This window comes from Gadus chalcogrammus, chromosome 2 (genome assembly GCF_026213295.1).
Source record: "Gadus chalcogrammus isolate NIFS_2021 chromosome 2, NIFS_Gcha_1.0, whole genome shotgun sequence".
In the NCBI taxonomy this organism is placed as follows: Eukaryota; Metazoa; Chordata; class Actinopteri; order Gadiformes; family Gadidae; genus Gadus; species Gadus chalcogrammus.
This window is the reverse complement of record NC_079413.1, coordinates 20554778-20571166: the sequence shown is the minus strand read 5'-3', so window position 1 is coordinate 20571166 and position 16389 is coordinate 20554778. Positions and strand designations below refer to the sequence as shown.

Genomic DNA, 16389 nt, shown 5'->3' with positions numbered 1-16389 from the left:
CTTACGTAACCGAGCATAAACCAGCCTTTAACTGAGAGAGAGAGAGAGAGAGAGAGAGAGAGAGAGAGAGAGAGAGAGAGAGAGAGAGAGAGAGAGAGAGAGAGAGAGAGAGAGAGAGAGAGAGAGAGAGAGAGAGAGAGAGAGAGAGAGAGAGAGAGAGAGAGAGAGAGAGAGAGAGAGAGAGAGAGAGAGAGAGAGAGAGAGAGAGAGAGAGAGAGAGAGAGAGAGAGAGAGAGAGAGAGAGAGAGAGAGAGAGAGAATAATTTGCTTTGTAGCTATGTTATAAACACCATTTGCTTAATCTTTCATCATCAAGAGTCTTACAATAATAAAAGAGAATACATTATAAGCATGGGTAATCCTCAATGGGAATTGGGGATTACCTGAAAGTTAAAGAAAGACTGAGTAATAATTCCTTTAAGTAATAACCATATTGAAAGATAACGTATTAAAAAGTACGCTGACAAAGTGAATTACAAGTTTGTCATTAAACATTTGGTTTAAATTGTGTTAATATCACATACTCTTATCTATGGTATTTTAGTTTGGCCTTGTCAGCAACCTTGACCTTAGAAAACAACCAATGATGGTACGTACAGGCTTCAACACCTGCGATGCAGAAGACACAAACACACACAAACACACACAGACAAATACACACACACACACACACACACACACACACACACACACACACACACACAAAAACACACAAAAACAAATTATTGTGATGCTGTTTACATGAGTATAATATACGCTGTTGTCCACAATAACAGGAAGGATAGACTGCTCTGTAGTAATAAGGGAGTTATTGTGAGAAAAGTAGACCACAGATAAATACTCTATTTTATAAATTAATAAGTAGCCCTCCCCTGTAGCTACCACAGTACACACATATCTCTCCAGGAAGACTCACCTGTCGAGATTGACTTATGCCGTAGCGCAACCCTGTAGCGAAGTGTTCACAGTTATTCGAAATTAAATTGTACTGTGGCTCGGAGCCCACCAGCTGGAGAGCTTCTGCCACGATGATCTTGGCGTCCCGGGGTTGGCGCTCGCCGTCCATTAAATTGTTGATTTCCCATTTGGCATCTCCAACAACAGCTTTCAGTTTTTCGTACTTCACAATAGCTTTTGTAATTAACACAGCCCCGCTGCTGCTGCCACTGCTGCTGCTGCTTGTTGCACTGGATCCTTAAGAGTAAAATGAAGGCCTATCCATTACAATGTCTTTTATATGTATTAAAGAGTTCAATTCACTTTCAGACCAATACATAGATTTCTTGAAGTAGGATATGTTTAAGTCATGAGAAGATGTCAGCAGGCCCTGTGTTTAGTTCGTATTTTAAGAAATGTTGTGTGTTGTTAGGCCTACTTACCATTTAGTGTCATGTGAACAACAAAGCCATCCCCAACGTATACAGCCCAATGCTTGTATAAACCATGAAAGATTTCTATCAGGTCCCCAGGTTGTGGGTCCTTTTGATTCTAATTAAACATAAGAGATATTATTTAGTCTCCTTCAGTCATAAAACCTATGGTAAGGAAGAGCATTACAAATGACATTCAACAGTTTGGACATAGACTCACCACGGGAGACATCTTGATGCAAATTTTCCTTTAAAAAATGTACTTAGGAATTAACAACAGAAATCATAGAGGGTTGAATATTAAAATGAGGTTATCATAATAATCACGAACATTAGCCAATAGCAAATCACATTTAAGGCTATTTAAATGGTGTCTTAGCCTTCAATAGGCCAGCTGTGACGACTAGGCCTACACACCGAGGTGTTTTAATCAAGCTACCAGATGACAGTTGAATTTTGATCTTATTTCTGTGAAAGAACATCACAAACGGCATCCTATATCTGAACTTAGATAGGACTACATATCTAAAAAAAAATGGTCCTACCTCTGGGCTTGTCCGAGGAAGTGCCTTAAGAAAGTGATCTGCTTGATCCAAAGAGCAAATATATATCTGTGTAAAGAAAACTTTCGCTTTCATTATGAGTCGTCATAAAGGAAGCACATAGCTTTGGAGGTGGAGCACCACCGTTATTTTCCAACCACCAAAGCCCACGAGTGTGCCTTCACTCATATTTTTACTGATTCAGTATTAATCACGAAACACCAAGGTCCCGCAATCATAATTTATTTCAATAAATATATTTGGTTGTTTCCAGCACATTTAGGTCAATTCAAATTCTTGTACTTTCGACACTGTTACGTTAGGCAAGGGTTAATGAAGTAGACAGAGACGGAGCTGCACCTCCAAAGCTATGTGCTTCCTTTATGACGACTCATAATGAAAGCGAAAGTTTTCTTTACACATTTGCTCTTTGGATCAAGCAGATCACTTACTTAAGGCACTTCCTCGGACAAGCCTTTACTTTATATTTAATCATCAAAAGGTTAGGAAGGACATTTGTTTTGTTGAAGTTACTGGTGTCGAAAGTACAAGAATTTGAATTGATTGACAATTGAAGACAACTTTCGACATTGATTGTCGATACACTTGCCAGGTGTTATGATATGTAACGCTTGTAACGGTCGATGCTCCGTTGTCCCTCTCAGGGCCCAGCAGCTGTTGCTGCTGCGACTCAGAACCTCGGAGGCCTCGGAGCAGAAGAACTTCAAGAAGAAGGTGGTACGTCTACCCACCTCCAGGCTACTGACACAAGCTCAGGAGGTAGAGGGGGATGGCTGGTAACCCGACCCCGGCCGTCGACCGGGGTCGGGCGGCCCGCGGTCTGGGGCGACCCGCGGTCGGGCGGCCCGCGGTCGGGGAGCTGCCTGCAGGGCTCATGTCGTATGATATCCAGATCCTCCATGTTCTAGTGACTCCAGGTTAAAAATAAGCTTTATACTAATATATTATATTATATTAGTAATATTCTACAAGTAACATTATATATACTAATATATTATATTATATTAGTAATATTACATGGTTAATCAATGTATTATTTGGCAGTACTATATTGTGTAGGCCTACATAGCTATTATATATTGTACATAACATATGGCCATATCACCCAGTTCTGGCATATAATTCCTAATTCCTTCTTATTCGTTTTCTTTCAGGACTTCGTTGAGTCCACTGCCACCAGCCCCCCCCACCTCTCCCTCATGCTCCTCCACCCCAGGCACCTCTTCCACCATCCCAGACACCCCTTCCAAGAGGAGAGTGCCAGGGAGCAGGCGAGGCATGAGGAGAACGAGGCAAAGTTGGCGGAATGGTGGAGAAGTGTGATTCTCCACCATTCTCTCAAAAGCTGAGAGAGTGTGTGTGTGTGTGTGTGTGTATTTTTAGGTGTGCGTGTGTGTGTATTTTTAGATGCGTGTGTGTGTATTTTTAGATGTGTGGTTCAGTGTTTCTTATTTAAATAAAGTGTTTATTCTAAAGTGTTCTTGTTCTTAACCGATTATTATCTAATACCACCTTTATTATCTAATACCACCTTTCTAATACCACCTCCTTTATTTAAACATGCCAATTACAAAATATAAATACCATTTCAGGTTAAACATCTTTACAATGGGTCTTGCTCGTTGCCCGAGACAATGGCAGCCAGTCTGTCTCTTGTAACATTACCAGGGGTCTGGTTATCTGCTAGGGGGCCACGGGGAGGTTGGGGGTCAAGCATTTCTAGTTCAGCATCCGCATCTGGCTCTAGCATGTCACCATTTTCAAGGCACACATTGTGGAGAAATGATGACGTCACAGGGTAGGGCAGGCCCGTCGCTATGGGCGGGCCATAGGGGGCCGGGCCCCCCCCCCACAATGCTTGTGCCCCCCCACTTGAGGCACAGATCTCAAAAAAAGAAAAAAATATGTATATATGTTATATTTAAGCAATAGATCACGCCAGGCTGTGGTATGTGCTCATTATACCACTGTTAAGGGGCGTTGTCCGGCCCCGACGCGCAGCGGAGGGCCGGCGACCCCCTTCACAGTGGTATAATGAGCACATGCCACTGACTGAAGTGATCTATTGCTTTTATACAACGGTTACTGTTATGGCGAAACGAAAGTCATAGAAACACTACATTTAAAAAGAAACCAAGAAAGTCAAAATAGCCGTTTAATTAAAGAATACAAAAAAGTAGTCCCTCCTGTCTGCCGCTATGCGTCGACGGTCGCTATGCAACACACTTTAGCGTCCCTCCGAGAGAAGGCTCCAATAGAGCGGTTCACCGGCAATTTATCCTATGGAGCAGTTCACTCGCCGTGTGCCTAAGCTTTCGTTAGTCTCTCCATCGCCTTGCTCACTCCCGGAGTAACAACATTTACACACTCTCCATCATCCTTCATATGTTTTACTTTGTAACTGTTTCTACTTCCAGGCGCTGAGTGATATGCAAACTTTCACAAAATGATCGGGCGTCATAGCAGTTATGTATACGCTCATTAAACAACAGTTGGGAACCAATCAGATCGCTGGATTTAGGTCCCCCGTTGTATAATATTATTTATACCACGGTCTGCGGGAATACTCGATTCTGATTGGATGCAGGGTGTGCATTAACTCCTGATATACGGACACCTGGACAAGTAGTTCCGTCAAATTGTCTGTTTACCGTTCTCAATTAATGCGCTAGCTGGCGTATCGTCTCTAAAATAGTAGTAACCATAGCAACGGGAAACAAAACAAAGCTCAGCGGACTATAATACCTCCCGCTACCTCCCGTTCTAAAGTCGTAGCTATGGTCCGTCCTAATTACTGGAGGAGTGAACAACGTTTCCGTTGCATGAGAACCCAACGGGCGTGTAATGGTGGTTCCGGGTATTAGTCGGACCCTCAGGCGTAACCAGGCAAACAAATGTATGTTTTGTGGAAAACTTTATATTCAGATTGTAAAACGCATGAAAATATAAATGAATGGTCTTAATTTGGTCACCGTTGGTAAGTGACCGTGGTATAAGCGGGATAATGCCCTTCGAGGTGTCCATTATCAGGAATTAATGGACTTCGCGGAGGCAACCGTCCTCCGCTTCGCGTCGGACGGTTCACGCCTCCACGTCGTCCATTAATTCCTGATAATGGACACCTCGTCGGGCATTATCCCTTACTTAAATTATTAACGCTCCGTTCACTTGCATGGGCCCTTCACAACTTCTGGCGGTGAATTATATTTGATAATTCACCGTTGCCAAGTATAATTGACCGCTGTCAAGGTAAACAAAGGCTTTTTTGCCTCTAATGGCGAGACCTTTTTTCTTTTTGGCCTTTTTTGGGTGGGCTCAAGCTCACCCAAAACTTGCCTTAGCCCACCCTATCATTTCGTCCTCAAATCTAATATTCTACCTTTTTTTTTTACACAAGCAATGAGAGAATAGCTGCTGTACACTAATGAACAGGCACAAATGGGCTAGTGAAATCGAGCGCAACCTTCCTGCAGGAATCTCTAACCTCTGATTGGTGGGTGGGCGTCTCCTGTTTGACAAAACCAAAAAGGCAGCACGAGCACACTAAAGGTGCGAACACACCAAGCGCGTTACTCGCGTACGACGCGTATAAAATTGGCAATTTTTCCATAGGGAACCATTGGTTTACGCGCGTATGAGACGCGTACACGCGTAAAGCAACATTTTACTCGCGTTAGGGGCGTATGAGGCGCGTATATATACGCGCGTACATATACGCGCGTACATATACGCGCGTACGCGAGGAGTTCAAAAAATTGAACTTTTTACGCTCATACGCGCCGCAATAGCCAATCAGCGTTGAGCTTGACCCGACGTCACTGGCAGAGAGTAGTGAGCTTGGACAGAAGCATACGGCCGACATCTTTCTTTATTCTGTGTGGAAATAGTAACATAGTTACGCCATTAAATGCTTTTATGGAAACATTTTTAGCGAGAAATGTGCATTTTACTTTCATAATGTTCGCTCGGTGAATGTGAAGGATGTTTGGTTTGATAGTTATGACGAAGAGGGAACGCTCCGTTCACTTGCATGGACAGAGTCTCTGGTTACTAAGCAACCTCAACGTCTTGGCGGACTATATATCTGCTGATCAACACTACGAATGCTGGAAACACACCAGACACACCATGTGAAGTTATTTAACCAGATTATTGTTATTTATATCCGATATTATTTAATCTAATCCGATCTAAACTCTATCACCCAAACACCACGGCGTTTGGGTTTCCTACCTCGGACTCCAGCGCAGCCATGTCCATGGCAGCCACGGCCGGCAACTTTCTTTATTCTGGGTGGAAATAGTAACATAGTTACGCCATTAAATGCGTTTATGGAAACATTTCTAGCGAGAAATGTGCATTTTACTTTCATAATGTTCGCTCGGTGAATGTGAAGGATGTTTGGTTTGATAGTTATGACGAAGAGTGAACGCTCCGTTAACTTGCATGGCCAGAGTCTCTGATTGCTAAGCAACCTCAACGTCTTGGCGGACTATATATCTGCTGATCAACACTACGAATGCTGGAAACACACCAGACACACCATGTGAAGTTATTTAACCAGATTATTGTTATTTATATCCGAGATTATTTAATCTAATCCGATCTAAACTCTATCACCCAAACGCGACGGCGTTTGGGTTTCCTACCTCGGACTCCAGCGCAGCCATGTCCATGGCAGCCACGGCCGGCAACTTTCTTTATTCTGGGTGGAAATAGTAACATAGTTACGCCATTAAATGCGTTTATGGAAACATTTCTAGCGAGAAATGTGCATTTTACTTTCATAATGTTCGCTCGGTGAATGTGAAGGATGTTTGGTTTGATAGTTATGACGAAGAGTGAACGCTCCGTTCACTTGCATGGACAGAGTCTCTGATTGCTAAGCAACCTCAGCGTCTTGGCGGACTATTTCTCTGCTGATCAACACTACGAATGCTGGAAACACACCAGACACACCATGTGAAGTTATTTAACCAGATTATTGTTATTTATATCCGAGATTATTTAATCTAACCCGATCCAAGCTCTATCATCTACCCAAACACAGCGGCGTTTGGGTTTCCTTCCTCGGACTCCTAAATCCAGCGCAGCCACAGGCTGGGGGGGGGGGGGGTTGGGCGGTCTCATCTACGCGCGTATGCGTACGCGCGTATCTGACCATTTTTGACACAAAATGGTCAAGCAACATTTTAGGTGCGTTACGCGCGTACATGGTACGCGAGGTACGCGCTTGGTGTGTTCGCACCTTTAAAGGTGCGAACACACCAAGCGCGTTACTCGCGTACGACGCGTATAAAATTGGCAATTTTTCCATAGGGAACCATTGGTTTACGCGCGTATGAGACGCGTACACGCGTAAAGCAACATTTTACTCGCGTTAGGGGCGTATGAGGCGCGTATATATACGCGCGTACATATACGCGCGTACATATACGCGCGTACGCGAGGAGTTCAAAAAATTGAACTTTTTAGAGAAGCCCCTGACTGCAGCCCGCAGACGGAGCCCACATGGAGGGGGCGGGCACTCAGTCCACATGGAGGGGGCCGGCGCTCCGCCCACATGGAGGGGGCGGGCACTCAGTCCACATGGAGGGGGCGGGCACTCAGGCCACATCGAGGGGGCGGCCACTCAGTTCACATTAAGAGGACTGGTCAAACAGCATTTCTGATCCCGTTTCTGACCTGAAATTAGCTGAAATGTACCTGTAATTACCTGAAATTAGAGTGTGCCCGCCCGAGCGAGTGATGCCTAAAACATGCAAGTAAGTGAGACTGTCAAAATGCTTAATATATTTAGTAATATTCATGCAATTGTGTATTATGTCTTGTTAACTACTTAATCGTCAAATCCCACCGACGGGAAAGTTTTAGTTACACCTAGCATGTTCCCCCCAACATGCTAGGTCAATTTTCAGCATCATAAGGTTGAGTGATATAGTCATGTCATACACCGTTTGAAAGCTTAGAATCTCAGGAATGTCAACCAATGTCAACCATTCGGTGGAATAAATATGTTTAGTGAATATAGATCAAATATATCCTAGTGTCTTAGGTCAAAATAGCCCCCCTCAAACTCCCCCACCCTTGGTGCATTCTTACATATCCTTAGCAATGAGTTGATACTTCATGTTGGGTCTTGAAATGTTCATAAGAGTCCACAGAAATCGAATATCAATATTATTTTAGTCTAATTACATTGTGTATATGCACAAGCCATCTTATACAAAGCAGCCGAAAAATAGAAAACCGAAACGCTGCAATGTTTTTTTGTAGAAAACTGCTTTTCTGTTTATACTGGTTTTCTTTGACTTTTAGAGACACGTCAGTGTAATTGTGGATGGCGAGAGCCCTGAAATACAGCTGGACAGCAGCGGTCTTCATCACTGCCCCTTCTGCAGATACAAAGGGTCAAAATGTGTTATCGACTATCACATTAAATGCCATGCCTCGGTTAAATACAGAGGTACATTTTCTTAATTTTTATTATTATTATTATTATTATTATTATTATTATTGTTATTATATATTTGTATGTATGTAATGTATGCCATTTACTCACCAAGGTCTGCAGAGGAGCTTTCAGGAAGCAGGAAGAGAAGACGGGAGGAAAAAAAGCTACGGGTACGTGTCATATACTGTAATGTGTGATGTTGTCTTAGAGCAATTGTGAAAGACTATAGTCTTACCACCCTCCCACCACTAATACATTTCAGGATAAAGATCTCTGCACAAAAAGGGCTAGAGTTGCTCCAACAGCATCCAGCTCTGAAGGATCAGGTAATGTATAGACTGTTAATCCAGGTGAATCCATGTAGGCCTACACATATTCAGAGTATTTGTGAGATACGATTGATTCTATTAGGCTTCTACTTCCAAATTAAGTTGTACACATATCTCCATCAATATACAAGTTATAGCCTACTCCATGGCTGATCTATTGCATACTAGGGCCTACTTTTAGTATTCCATTGTATTAGCCTACTCAACATTACAGACAACAATCTGTTTTATTTCCAGACAAAACTGAAGACCAGGAACTGGAACCTGGGAACCTGGTATGTAATATGTGTGTAATGCTGGAGGTTGTATGTATAGCCAGATGAAATAGTCTGATGACTAGTTGAATAGTGTTTTTTATCACTGAAAACTCATCAGTAGTAGTAGCCTTTGTTTGCATACCATTTTGTGGTTTTGGGAGAGTAGGGTGTCAAGTACAGACACAGATAATTGTTTCTTTCTTCTTCAAGGAAGATGATGTTGTCCTGAAGGACACAATTAAGGCAGCAGCATGGTGCCAGTTACAGTCCTTCAAGGACAGCGTTTCTCTCCCAGAGGTCATTGGGATGGAAGGTTGGGAGCAGATGGCAGCATCAACACAGCGCAAATCCCATGACGGCGGGGATGAGGAAGAAACGTGGAAACCATTCCAATTCTCATTCAGATTACATACTGACTATGAACTGTTCTGTGTGGAGATGATGGACAGGAGAAACCTGAAGGTGTTTGCCTCTTTTGAGTCAAACACCTCTCCCCCTCCCTGTCCCCCGTCCCCCTCCCCGTGACGCCTGCGCCACACAACTCTGATTTATCTTTTATGTTGATAGTTTACAATCTATTTTTTGTAGTTGTTATTTTTTAATTGTTTTGTTGAATAAAAAGGCTGTTGTTAGTGCTCCTGTGATTGGTGTAACTTAATGTGCTTCACACATGTAGCTTTTCATTATGTCTATTGAGGTACATTTTTGCCCTTAGATGTGGTCACTTCGTTATTCCTCACATTACATCTGTTAAGGTCATACCTTTGGGTCCCAGTCTTCATAGTTCCCCAAATCTTATTTTGGCTCTTACTGGGCCTGTAACTCTCACAGACAGACGGGTACAGGAGTTCGCACACGTTGCATTGTTTACAGGCAAGGGTGGATTACCGCACGGGCACACCGGGCACATGCCCAGGGGCCCAAGGGCGGTGGGGGGCCGTAAACCAGAGCTTCTGTGAAGTCGCTGTTAGTAACTTTTAATGTTGCATTGTCGAAGCAATGAGTAGAGAAATACAAAAATTGAAGCGAAAACAGCAATAGTAGGGCTATTAATACTGAGTAAAAAAAAAAAAGATCACTAGGGGGCACTATTTCAGTTAGTGAACGGGTTCACGAACAATGCACTGTGATTTAAACATGGAGCAACGGCGAACGGTTGTAACGTGAACTCTTAAGTGGAACCTTAACCTTCATAGGGTGTTCGTTTTTTTGTCACACAGGAGGTGCTGCTGGGTCTGGTGGACCCATTGCCTTTTAATTCAACATAATCAAGCTTTTTTTTTTAAATACTCACCAGATGGTTACTTCATCCCAATTGCAAGTAATATAAACAACACATATGTTAAATTTGTTCACTTTACCTTTGTTAAATCACATTTATGAATAGAGGTGCCACTCGTTTTTGTTTCTTTTTGTATTAAAATGCAACAAAAGAAGGAAATGCCTCATAAAACAGGGATAACTTGGAAATAATCAACATCATTAGAAATGGAAACATACTCAATAACATCTGTCTGAACAACACATTAAAGCCTTTGAACTCTGCCATTATACGTATATCAGACTATACCACACATGAGGGGCAGAGTCTCACTGTGTGTGTATTGCATATGTATTTTTTGCACTGGTTCCATGTATATTGTGTTTTTCTGTCCATCATGGGTCCACACACTTCACAGTGTTTCTTTTTGGCTGACGGGCTGGTCCTACATCTGGCTGCTTGCGGGTTGTTCCTGGGGCTGGCTGCTTGCGGGTTGTTCCTGGGGCTGGCTGCTTGCGGGTTGTTCTTGGGGCTGGCTGCTTGCGGGTTGTTCCTGGGGCTGGCTGCTTGCGGGTTGGTCCTGGGGCTGGCTGCTTGCGGGTTGGTCCTGACTGCTCACGGGATGGTCCTGGGGCTGGCTGCTTGCGGGCTGGTCCTGGGGCTGGCTGCTCGCGGGATGGTCCTGGGGCTGGCTGCTTGCGGGCTGGTCCTGCCTGCTGAAGGGCTAGTCCTGAGGCTCTTTTACGTTTCGGGGCTGGCTGATGCTCATCCTCCTCTTCAAACTCGGTGTCAGACTCTGAAATGTTATCCTCACTTTCCGAAACTATTTCCTCTGCATCACCATCAAAACCCTCTGTCTCTTCAAATATCAACTGTAAGGCAGTCTGAACAGAGAATCGCTTTGCCATCTTGATCAGTTGTGGTATGGAACCACGCTGACAGAGCTTTTTTATAGTTTCAGGTCCCCAAGCTTGGTTCCCGCAAGACAGAGGGTGAAATGTGTGGGAATATGGGTGTAGATAGTGTTGGGTGCTTCAATTTTGCAACCTTGTGCGGGAACAGTGGGTGCACACTGTGGGCCCATTCACCTGCTTCACCTCTCTCTCTCACACACACACACACACACACACACACACACACACACACACACACACACACACACACACACACACACACACACACACACACACACACACACACACACACACACACACACACACACACAGAGGAAGAAGGGAAAATGAGGGTGCACAGAACCTATGATTTCCACACTTAAAACTAGCTCCGGGTCCACTGGACCCGAACACCCTGTGTGTAATATAAATGTGATGGGGGGGTATACTGGGGGGGGGGTCATTGAAAATGTTTTCTGATTTATGTTCCTCAAAGAAAATGAGCCAAAGCCAATGAATCTTAGTTCATTGGCTTTGGCCAATGAACTAAAAACTTTAGCTTTATAAAAGCTAAAGTTTTTAGCTTTTATAAAGCTAAAAACTGAAAACGGGTCCCGAACACCTTATAAGGGTTAATAGGTCCATGAGTGGAACAGCTAAGCGAAAAAAAAATAAACAAGAGAAAATGTATTTGCAAGTCGTTTAGGCTATGCTTAACTTTATAATAGTTCCATGGCACGCAGCAAGAAATTAATTAACAGCATGGGCTCCCGCTAGCTTAACATAGTATTACCGTTTACTCTTGCATTAACAAGAGCAGCGGAAATCTGCTCAATCGTCAATGTGGTCGGAGTGCCCGCCCCCTCCATGTGGACTGAGTGCCGGCCCCCTCCATGTGGGCGGAGGGCCGGCCCCCTCCATGTGGGCGGAGGGCCGGCCCCCTCCATGTGGACTGAGTGCCCGCCCCCTCCATGTGGGCTCCGTCTGCGGGCTGCAGTCAGGGGTACTTGACTTTTTACGCTCATACGCGCCGCAATAGCCAATCAGCGTTGAGCTTGACCCGACGTCACTGGCAGAGAGTAGTGAGCTTGGACAGAAGCATACGGCCGACATCTTTCTTTATTCTGTGTGGAAATAGTAACATAGTTACGCCATTAAATGCTTTTATGGAAACATTTTTAGCGAGAAATGTGCATTTTACTTTCATAATGTTCGCTCGGTGAATGTGAAGGATGTTTGGTTTGATAGTTATGACGAAGAGGGAACGCTCCGTTCACTTGCATGGACAGAGTCTCTGGTTACTAAGCAACCTCAACGTCTTGGCGGACTATATATCTGCTGATCAACACTACGAATGCTGGAAACACACCAGACACACCATGTGAAGTTATTTAACCAGATTATTGTTATTTATATCCGATATTATTTAATCTCATCCGATCTAAACTCTATCACCCAAACACCACGGCGTTTGGGTTTCCTACCTCGGACTCCAGCGCAGCCATGTCCATGGCAGCCACGGCCGGCAACTTTCTTTATTCTGGGTGGAAATAGTAACATAGTTACGCCATTAAATGCGTTTATGGAAACATTTCTAGCGAGAAATGTGCATTTTACTTTCATAATGTTCGCTCGGTGAATGTGAAGGATGTTTGGTTTGATAGTTATGACGAAGAGTGAACGCTCCGTTCACTTGCATGGCCAGAGTCTCTGATTGCTAAGCAACCTCAACGTCTTGGCGGACTATATATCTGCTGATCAACACTACGAATGCTGGAAACACACCAGACACACCATGTGAAGTTATTTAACCAGATTATTGTTATTTATATCCGAGATTATTTAATCTAACCCGATCCAAGCTCTATCATCTACCCAAACACAGCGGCGTTTGGGTTTCCTTCCTCGGACTCCTAAATCCAGCGCAGCCACAGGCTGGGGGGGGGGGGGGAGGGTTTGGGCGGTCTCATCTACGCGCGTATGCGTACGCGCGTATCTGACCATTTTTGACACAAAATGGTCAAGCAACATTTTAGGTGCGTTACGCGCGTACATGGTACGCGAGGTACGCGCTTGGTGTGTTCGCACCTTTAGGCTAGTTTCTGCTGTTTTGTCTGTCAAAAAGGCTTGCTAGTCTTTATCAGAAAATCCACGATTACTAGCTGTGTTATAACATGACCAGCTAATAATAATAATAATCATTTTAAAACCTTGACATAATCTTTCAGATGACTATTAAATGACAGTTGACCACAAGGCGATTCTAACTATGCCGCCTCTTGAATTGTTTCATTTTTTAGTCGGCAGGGGCTAGTAATTCTGTGTAACATGATAAGCATGATAAGGTGCAAGGAGCAGAAAAAGTTGACATGGGTGTTAATTTTCAGTTGAAAAAAGACGCTGGCATTATTTTATCAGCTGAGGGCGTATTCATTGCAATAACAACTGAGCTAATCAACAAGTACCACATGTTCTAATACTATGAGGCTCATGAAAACGCCCTCAGCTTATAAAATTGATTTATTTTAATAAGTTACTTATTTTAATTTAAATAAACATAATACCAAGGGTCAGAAGTTTTACAAGAATTTTGATCGTACAAAGTCATGACAGAGGGACTTGGTGTCTTTATTCATGCTTGAAAGAAGAACATATATTATTTTTTTTGAAAGGGAATAAGCTGATGAAGCTGACAAATTCAGCAAATTCAACTGTGCACTCCAGGCTATGCCGACTGTTCTCACAGCCTACACCCTTGCCCTAACTTTAGGAGCTTCCACAGCAATGTGTGAAAACTCATTTTCCACGTTGAAAAACGTCTCCTCAGAGCATCGGCGCGGTATGCTGCACAGACGCAAGGCCCAGCTGATTCAGCTTGCTTTTGAAAAGGACCTAACTCACAAGTTTACGTCTGAGTGGAAGGATATGTTGATGAGGAGGTTCTAATGCAATGCTCAGCACTTTACATATTTGTACTACTATTTTAAGGCATACTATTTTTTTACTATATATTTTTTTTAGGCATACAATGGCACTAAGTTAACGGTATAGTGTATGACGACATGAAGTGAGTGAAAGAAATGTTGAATGTATTTTCTTTCTTTATTTATTATTTATTATGTTACCTTTTTAAATGAGACCAGTACGTGAGTGCACTGAATTTCGTTGTACTTCTGTCCAATGACAAATAAATATATCCTATCCTATCCTAATGGCAATGCATATCTCTGTTAACTGCTTTTACACCTAATATGTTGTAGCCTATAGTCCAGTGTTTTATGGATATATATTCATAGCATTGCTTCTATGTAATGTATTGCTTTAAATGATGAGGAATGATGTGATGTTGTAGGCTATAGCTATAGGGTCATATTGCTGTTGGTTATGTTTAACGTGATGATTATGTGCTGCGCGAATAGAGGAAATATACATACTCTAGGCTAATAATAATTGTGCTCCCCTATGCATTTGATATGCCCCCCTTAAGAGTCAGGTCTGGCGACGCGTCTGCATATACTCTTATCCATGGTCTTTTAGTTTGGACATTAGTTTGTCCTTGTCATTAACCTTTTTCTTGCCCGAACCCACCCAAACCAACCAACCCAGTCCTAACATTACTAAACCTGGAACTCCACCTCCAACTAGAACTACAAGGATCAACATCAAAAGGATTGCTCCAATAACTGCCTGCGATGCAGAAGACACACACACACACACACACACAAAAACACACACGCACACACACACACACACACACACACACACACACACACACACACACACACACACACACACACACACACACACACACACACACACACACACACACAAAAACAAATTATTGTGATGCTGTTTACATGAGTATAATATACGCTGTTGTCCACAATAACAGGAAGGATAGACTGCTCTGTAGTAATAAGGGAGTTATTGTGAGATAAGTAGACCACAGATAAATACTCTATTTTATAAATTAATAAGTAGCCCTCCCCTGTAGCTACCACAGTACACACATATCTCTCCAGGAAGACTCACCTGTTTAGATTGACTTATGCCGTAGCGCAACCCTTTAGCGAAGTGTTCACAGTTATTAAAAAATAAATTGTACAGCTGCTCGGTGTCCACCAGCTGGAGAGCTTCTGCCACGATGATCTCGGCGTCCCGGGGTCGGCACTCGCCGTCCATTGAATTGTTGATTTCCCATTTGGAATCTCCAGCATTTTTCAGTGGTTCGCGCTTCACCACAGCTTTTGTAATTGACATAGCCCCGCTGCTGCTGCCACTGATGCTGCTGCTTGTTGCACTGGATCCTTTAGAGTAAAATGAAGGCCTATCCATTACAATGTCTTTTATATGTATTAAAGAGTTCAATTCACTTTCAGACCCATACATAGATTTCTTGAAGTAGGATATGTTTAAGTCATGAGAAGATGTCAGCAGGCCCTGTGTTTAGTTCGTATTTTAAGAAATGTCGTGTGTTGTTAGGCCTACTTACCATTTGGTGTTGTCAGGTGAACAACAAAGCCATCCCCAACGTATACAGCCCAATGATTGATTAAACCATGAAAGATTTCTATCAGGTCCCCAGGTTGTGGGACCTTTTCACGAAAGATTATCTGGTCCACAGGTTGTGGGTACTTTGGATTCTAATTAAACATAAGAGACATTATTTAGTCTCCTTCAGTCATAAAACCTATGGTAAGGCAGAGCATTACAAATGACATTCAACAGTTTGGACATAGACTCACCACGGGAACCATCTTGATGCAAATTTTCCTTTAAAAAATGTACTTAGGAATTAACAACAGAAATCATAGAGGGTTGAATATTAAAATGAGGTTATCATAATAATCACGAACATTAGCCAATAGCAAATCACATTTTAGGCTATTTAAATGGTGTCTTAGCCTTCAATAGGCCAGCTGTGACGACTAGGCCTACACATCGAGGTGTTTTAATCAAGCTACCAGATGACAGTTGAATTTTGATCTTATTTCTTTGAAAGAACATCACAAACATCATCCTATATCTGAACTTAGATTGTAGGACTACATATTTAAAAAAAATGTATCCTACCTCTAGGCTTGTCCGAGGAAGTGCCTTAAGTCAGTGATCTGCTTGATCCAAAGAGCAAATATATATCTGTGTAAAAAAACCTTTCGGTTTCATTATGAGTCGTCACAGGAAGCACATAGCTTTGAAAGTGGAGGGGAGAGTTTTTGGCAGGAGGACTATTAGAATCAGATGATCCTCAACACCGTTATT

General features: G+C 42.9%; 2 protein-coding genes and 1 long non-coding RNA gene across 3 annotated transcripts; 1 reads left to right on the top strand and 2 right to left on the bottom strand.

Moving 5' to 3' along the window:
• Positions 1-329: 329 nt before the first annotated feature.
• LOC130402404 (phospholipase A and acyltransferase 4-like) lies at positions 330-1602 on the bottom strand. The gene is made up of 3 exons (XM_056606557.1): positions 1591-1602; positions 1380-1488; positions 330-1194 (listed from the first exon to the last, which is right to left on the bottom strand). Exons 1-3 carry the CDS (start codon positions 1600-1602, stop codon positions 848-850), a joined length of 468 nt encoding a protein of 155 aa, XP_056462532.1. The 3' UTR covers positions 330-847.
• Positions 1603-8497: 6895 nt separating this feature from the next.
• On the top strand, positions 8498-9475 carry LOC130398249 (uncharacterized). Its single transcript, XR_008900832.1, has 4 exons — positions 8498-8557; positions 8650-8713; positions 8954-8991; positions 9184-9475. It is a non-coding gene; the product is annotated as an uncharacterized LOC130398249 (long non-coding RNA).
• Positions 9476-13087: 3612 nt separating this feature from the next.
• LOC130398233 (phospholipase A and acyltransferase 3-like) lies at positions 13088-16286 on the bottom strand. The gene is made up of 5 exons (XM_056604905.1): positions 16201-16286; positions 15873-15914; positions 15620-15770; positions 15160-15434; positions 13088-14814 (listed from the first exon to the last, which is right to left on the bottom strand). Exons 2-5 carry the CDS (start codon positions 15882-15884, stop codon positions 14647-14649), a joined length of 606 nt encoding a protein of 201 aa, XP_056460880.1. The 5' UTR covers positions 15885-15914; positions 16201-16286; the 3' UTR covers positions 13088-14646.
• Positions 16287-16389: the final 103 nt, after the last annotated feature.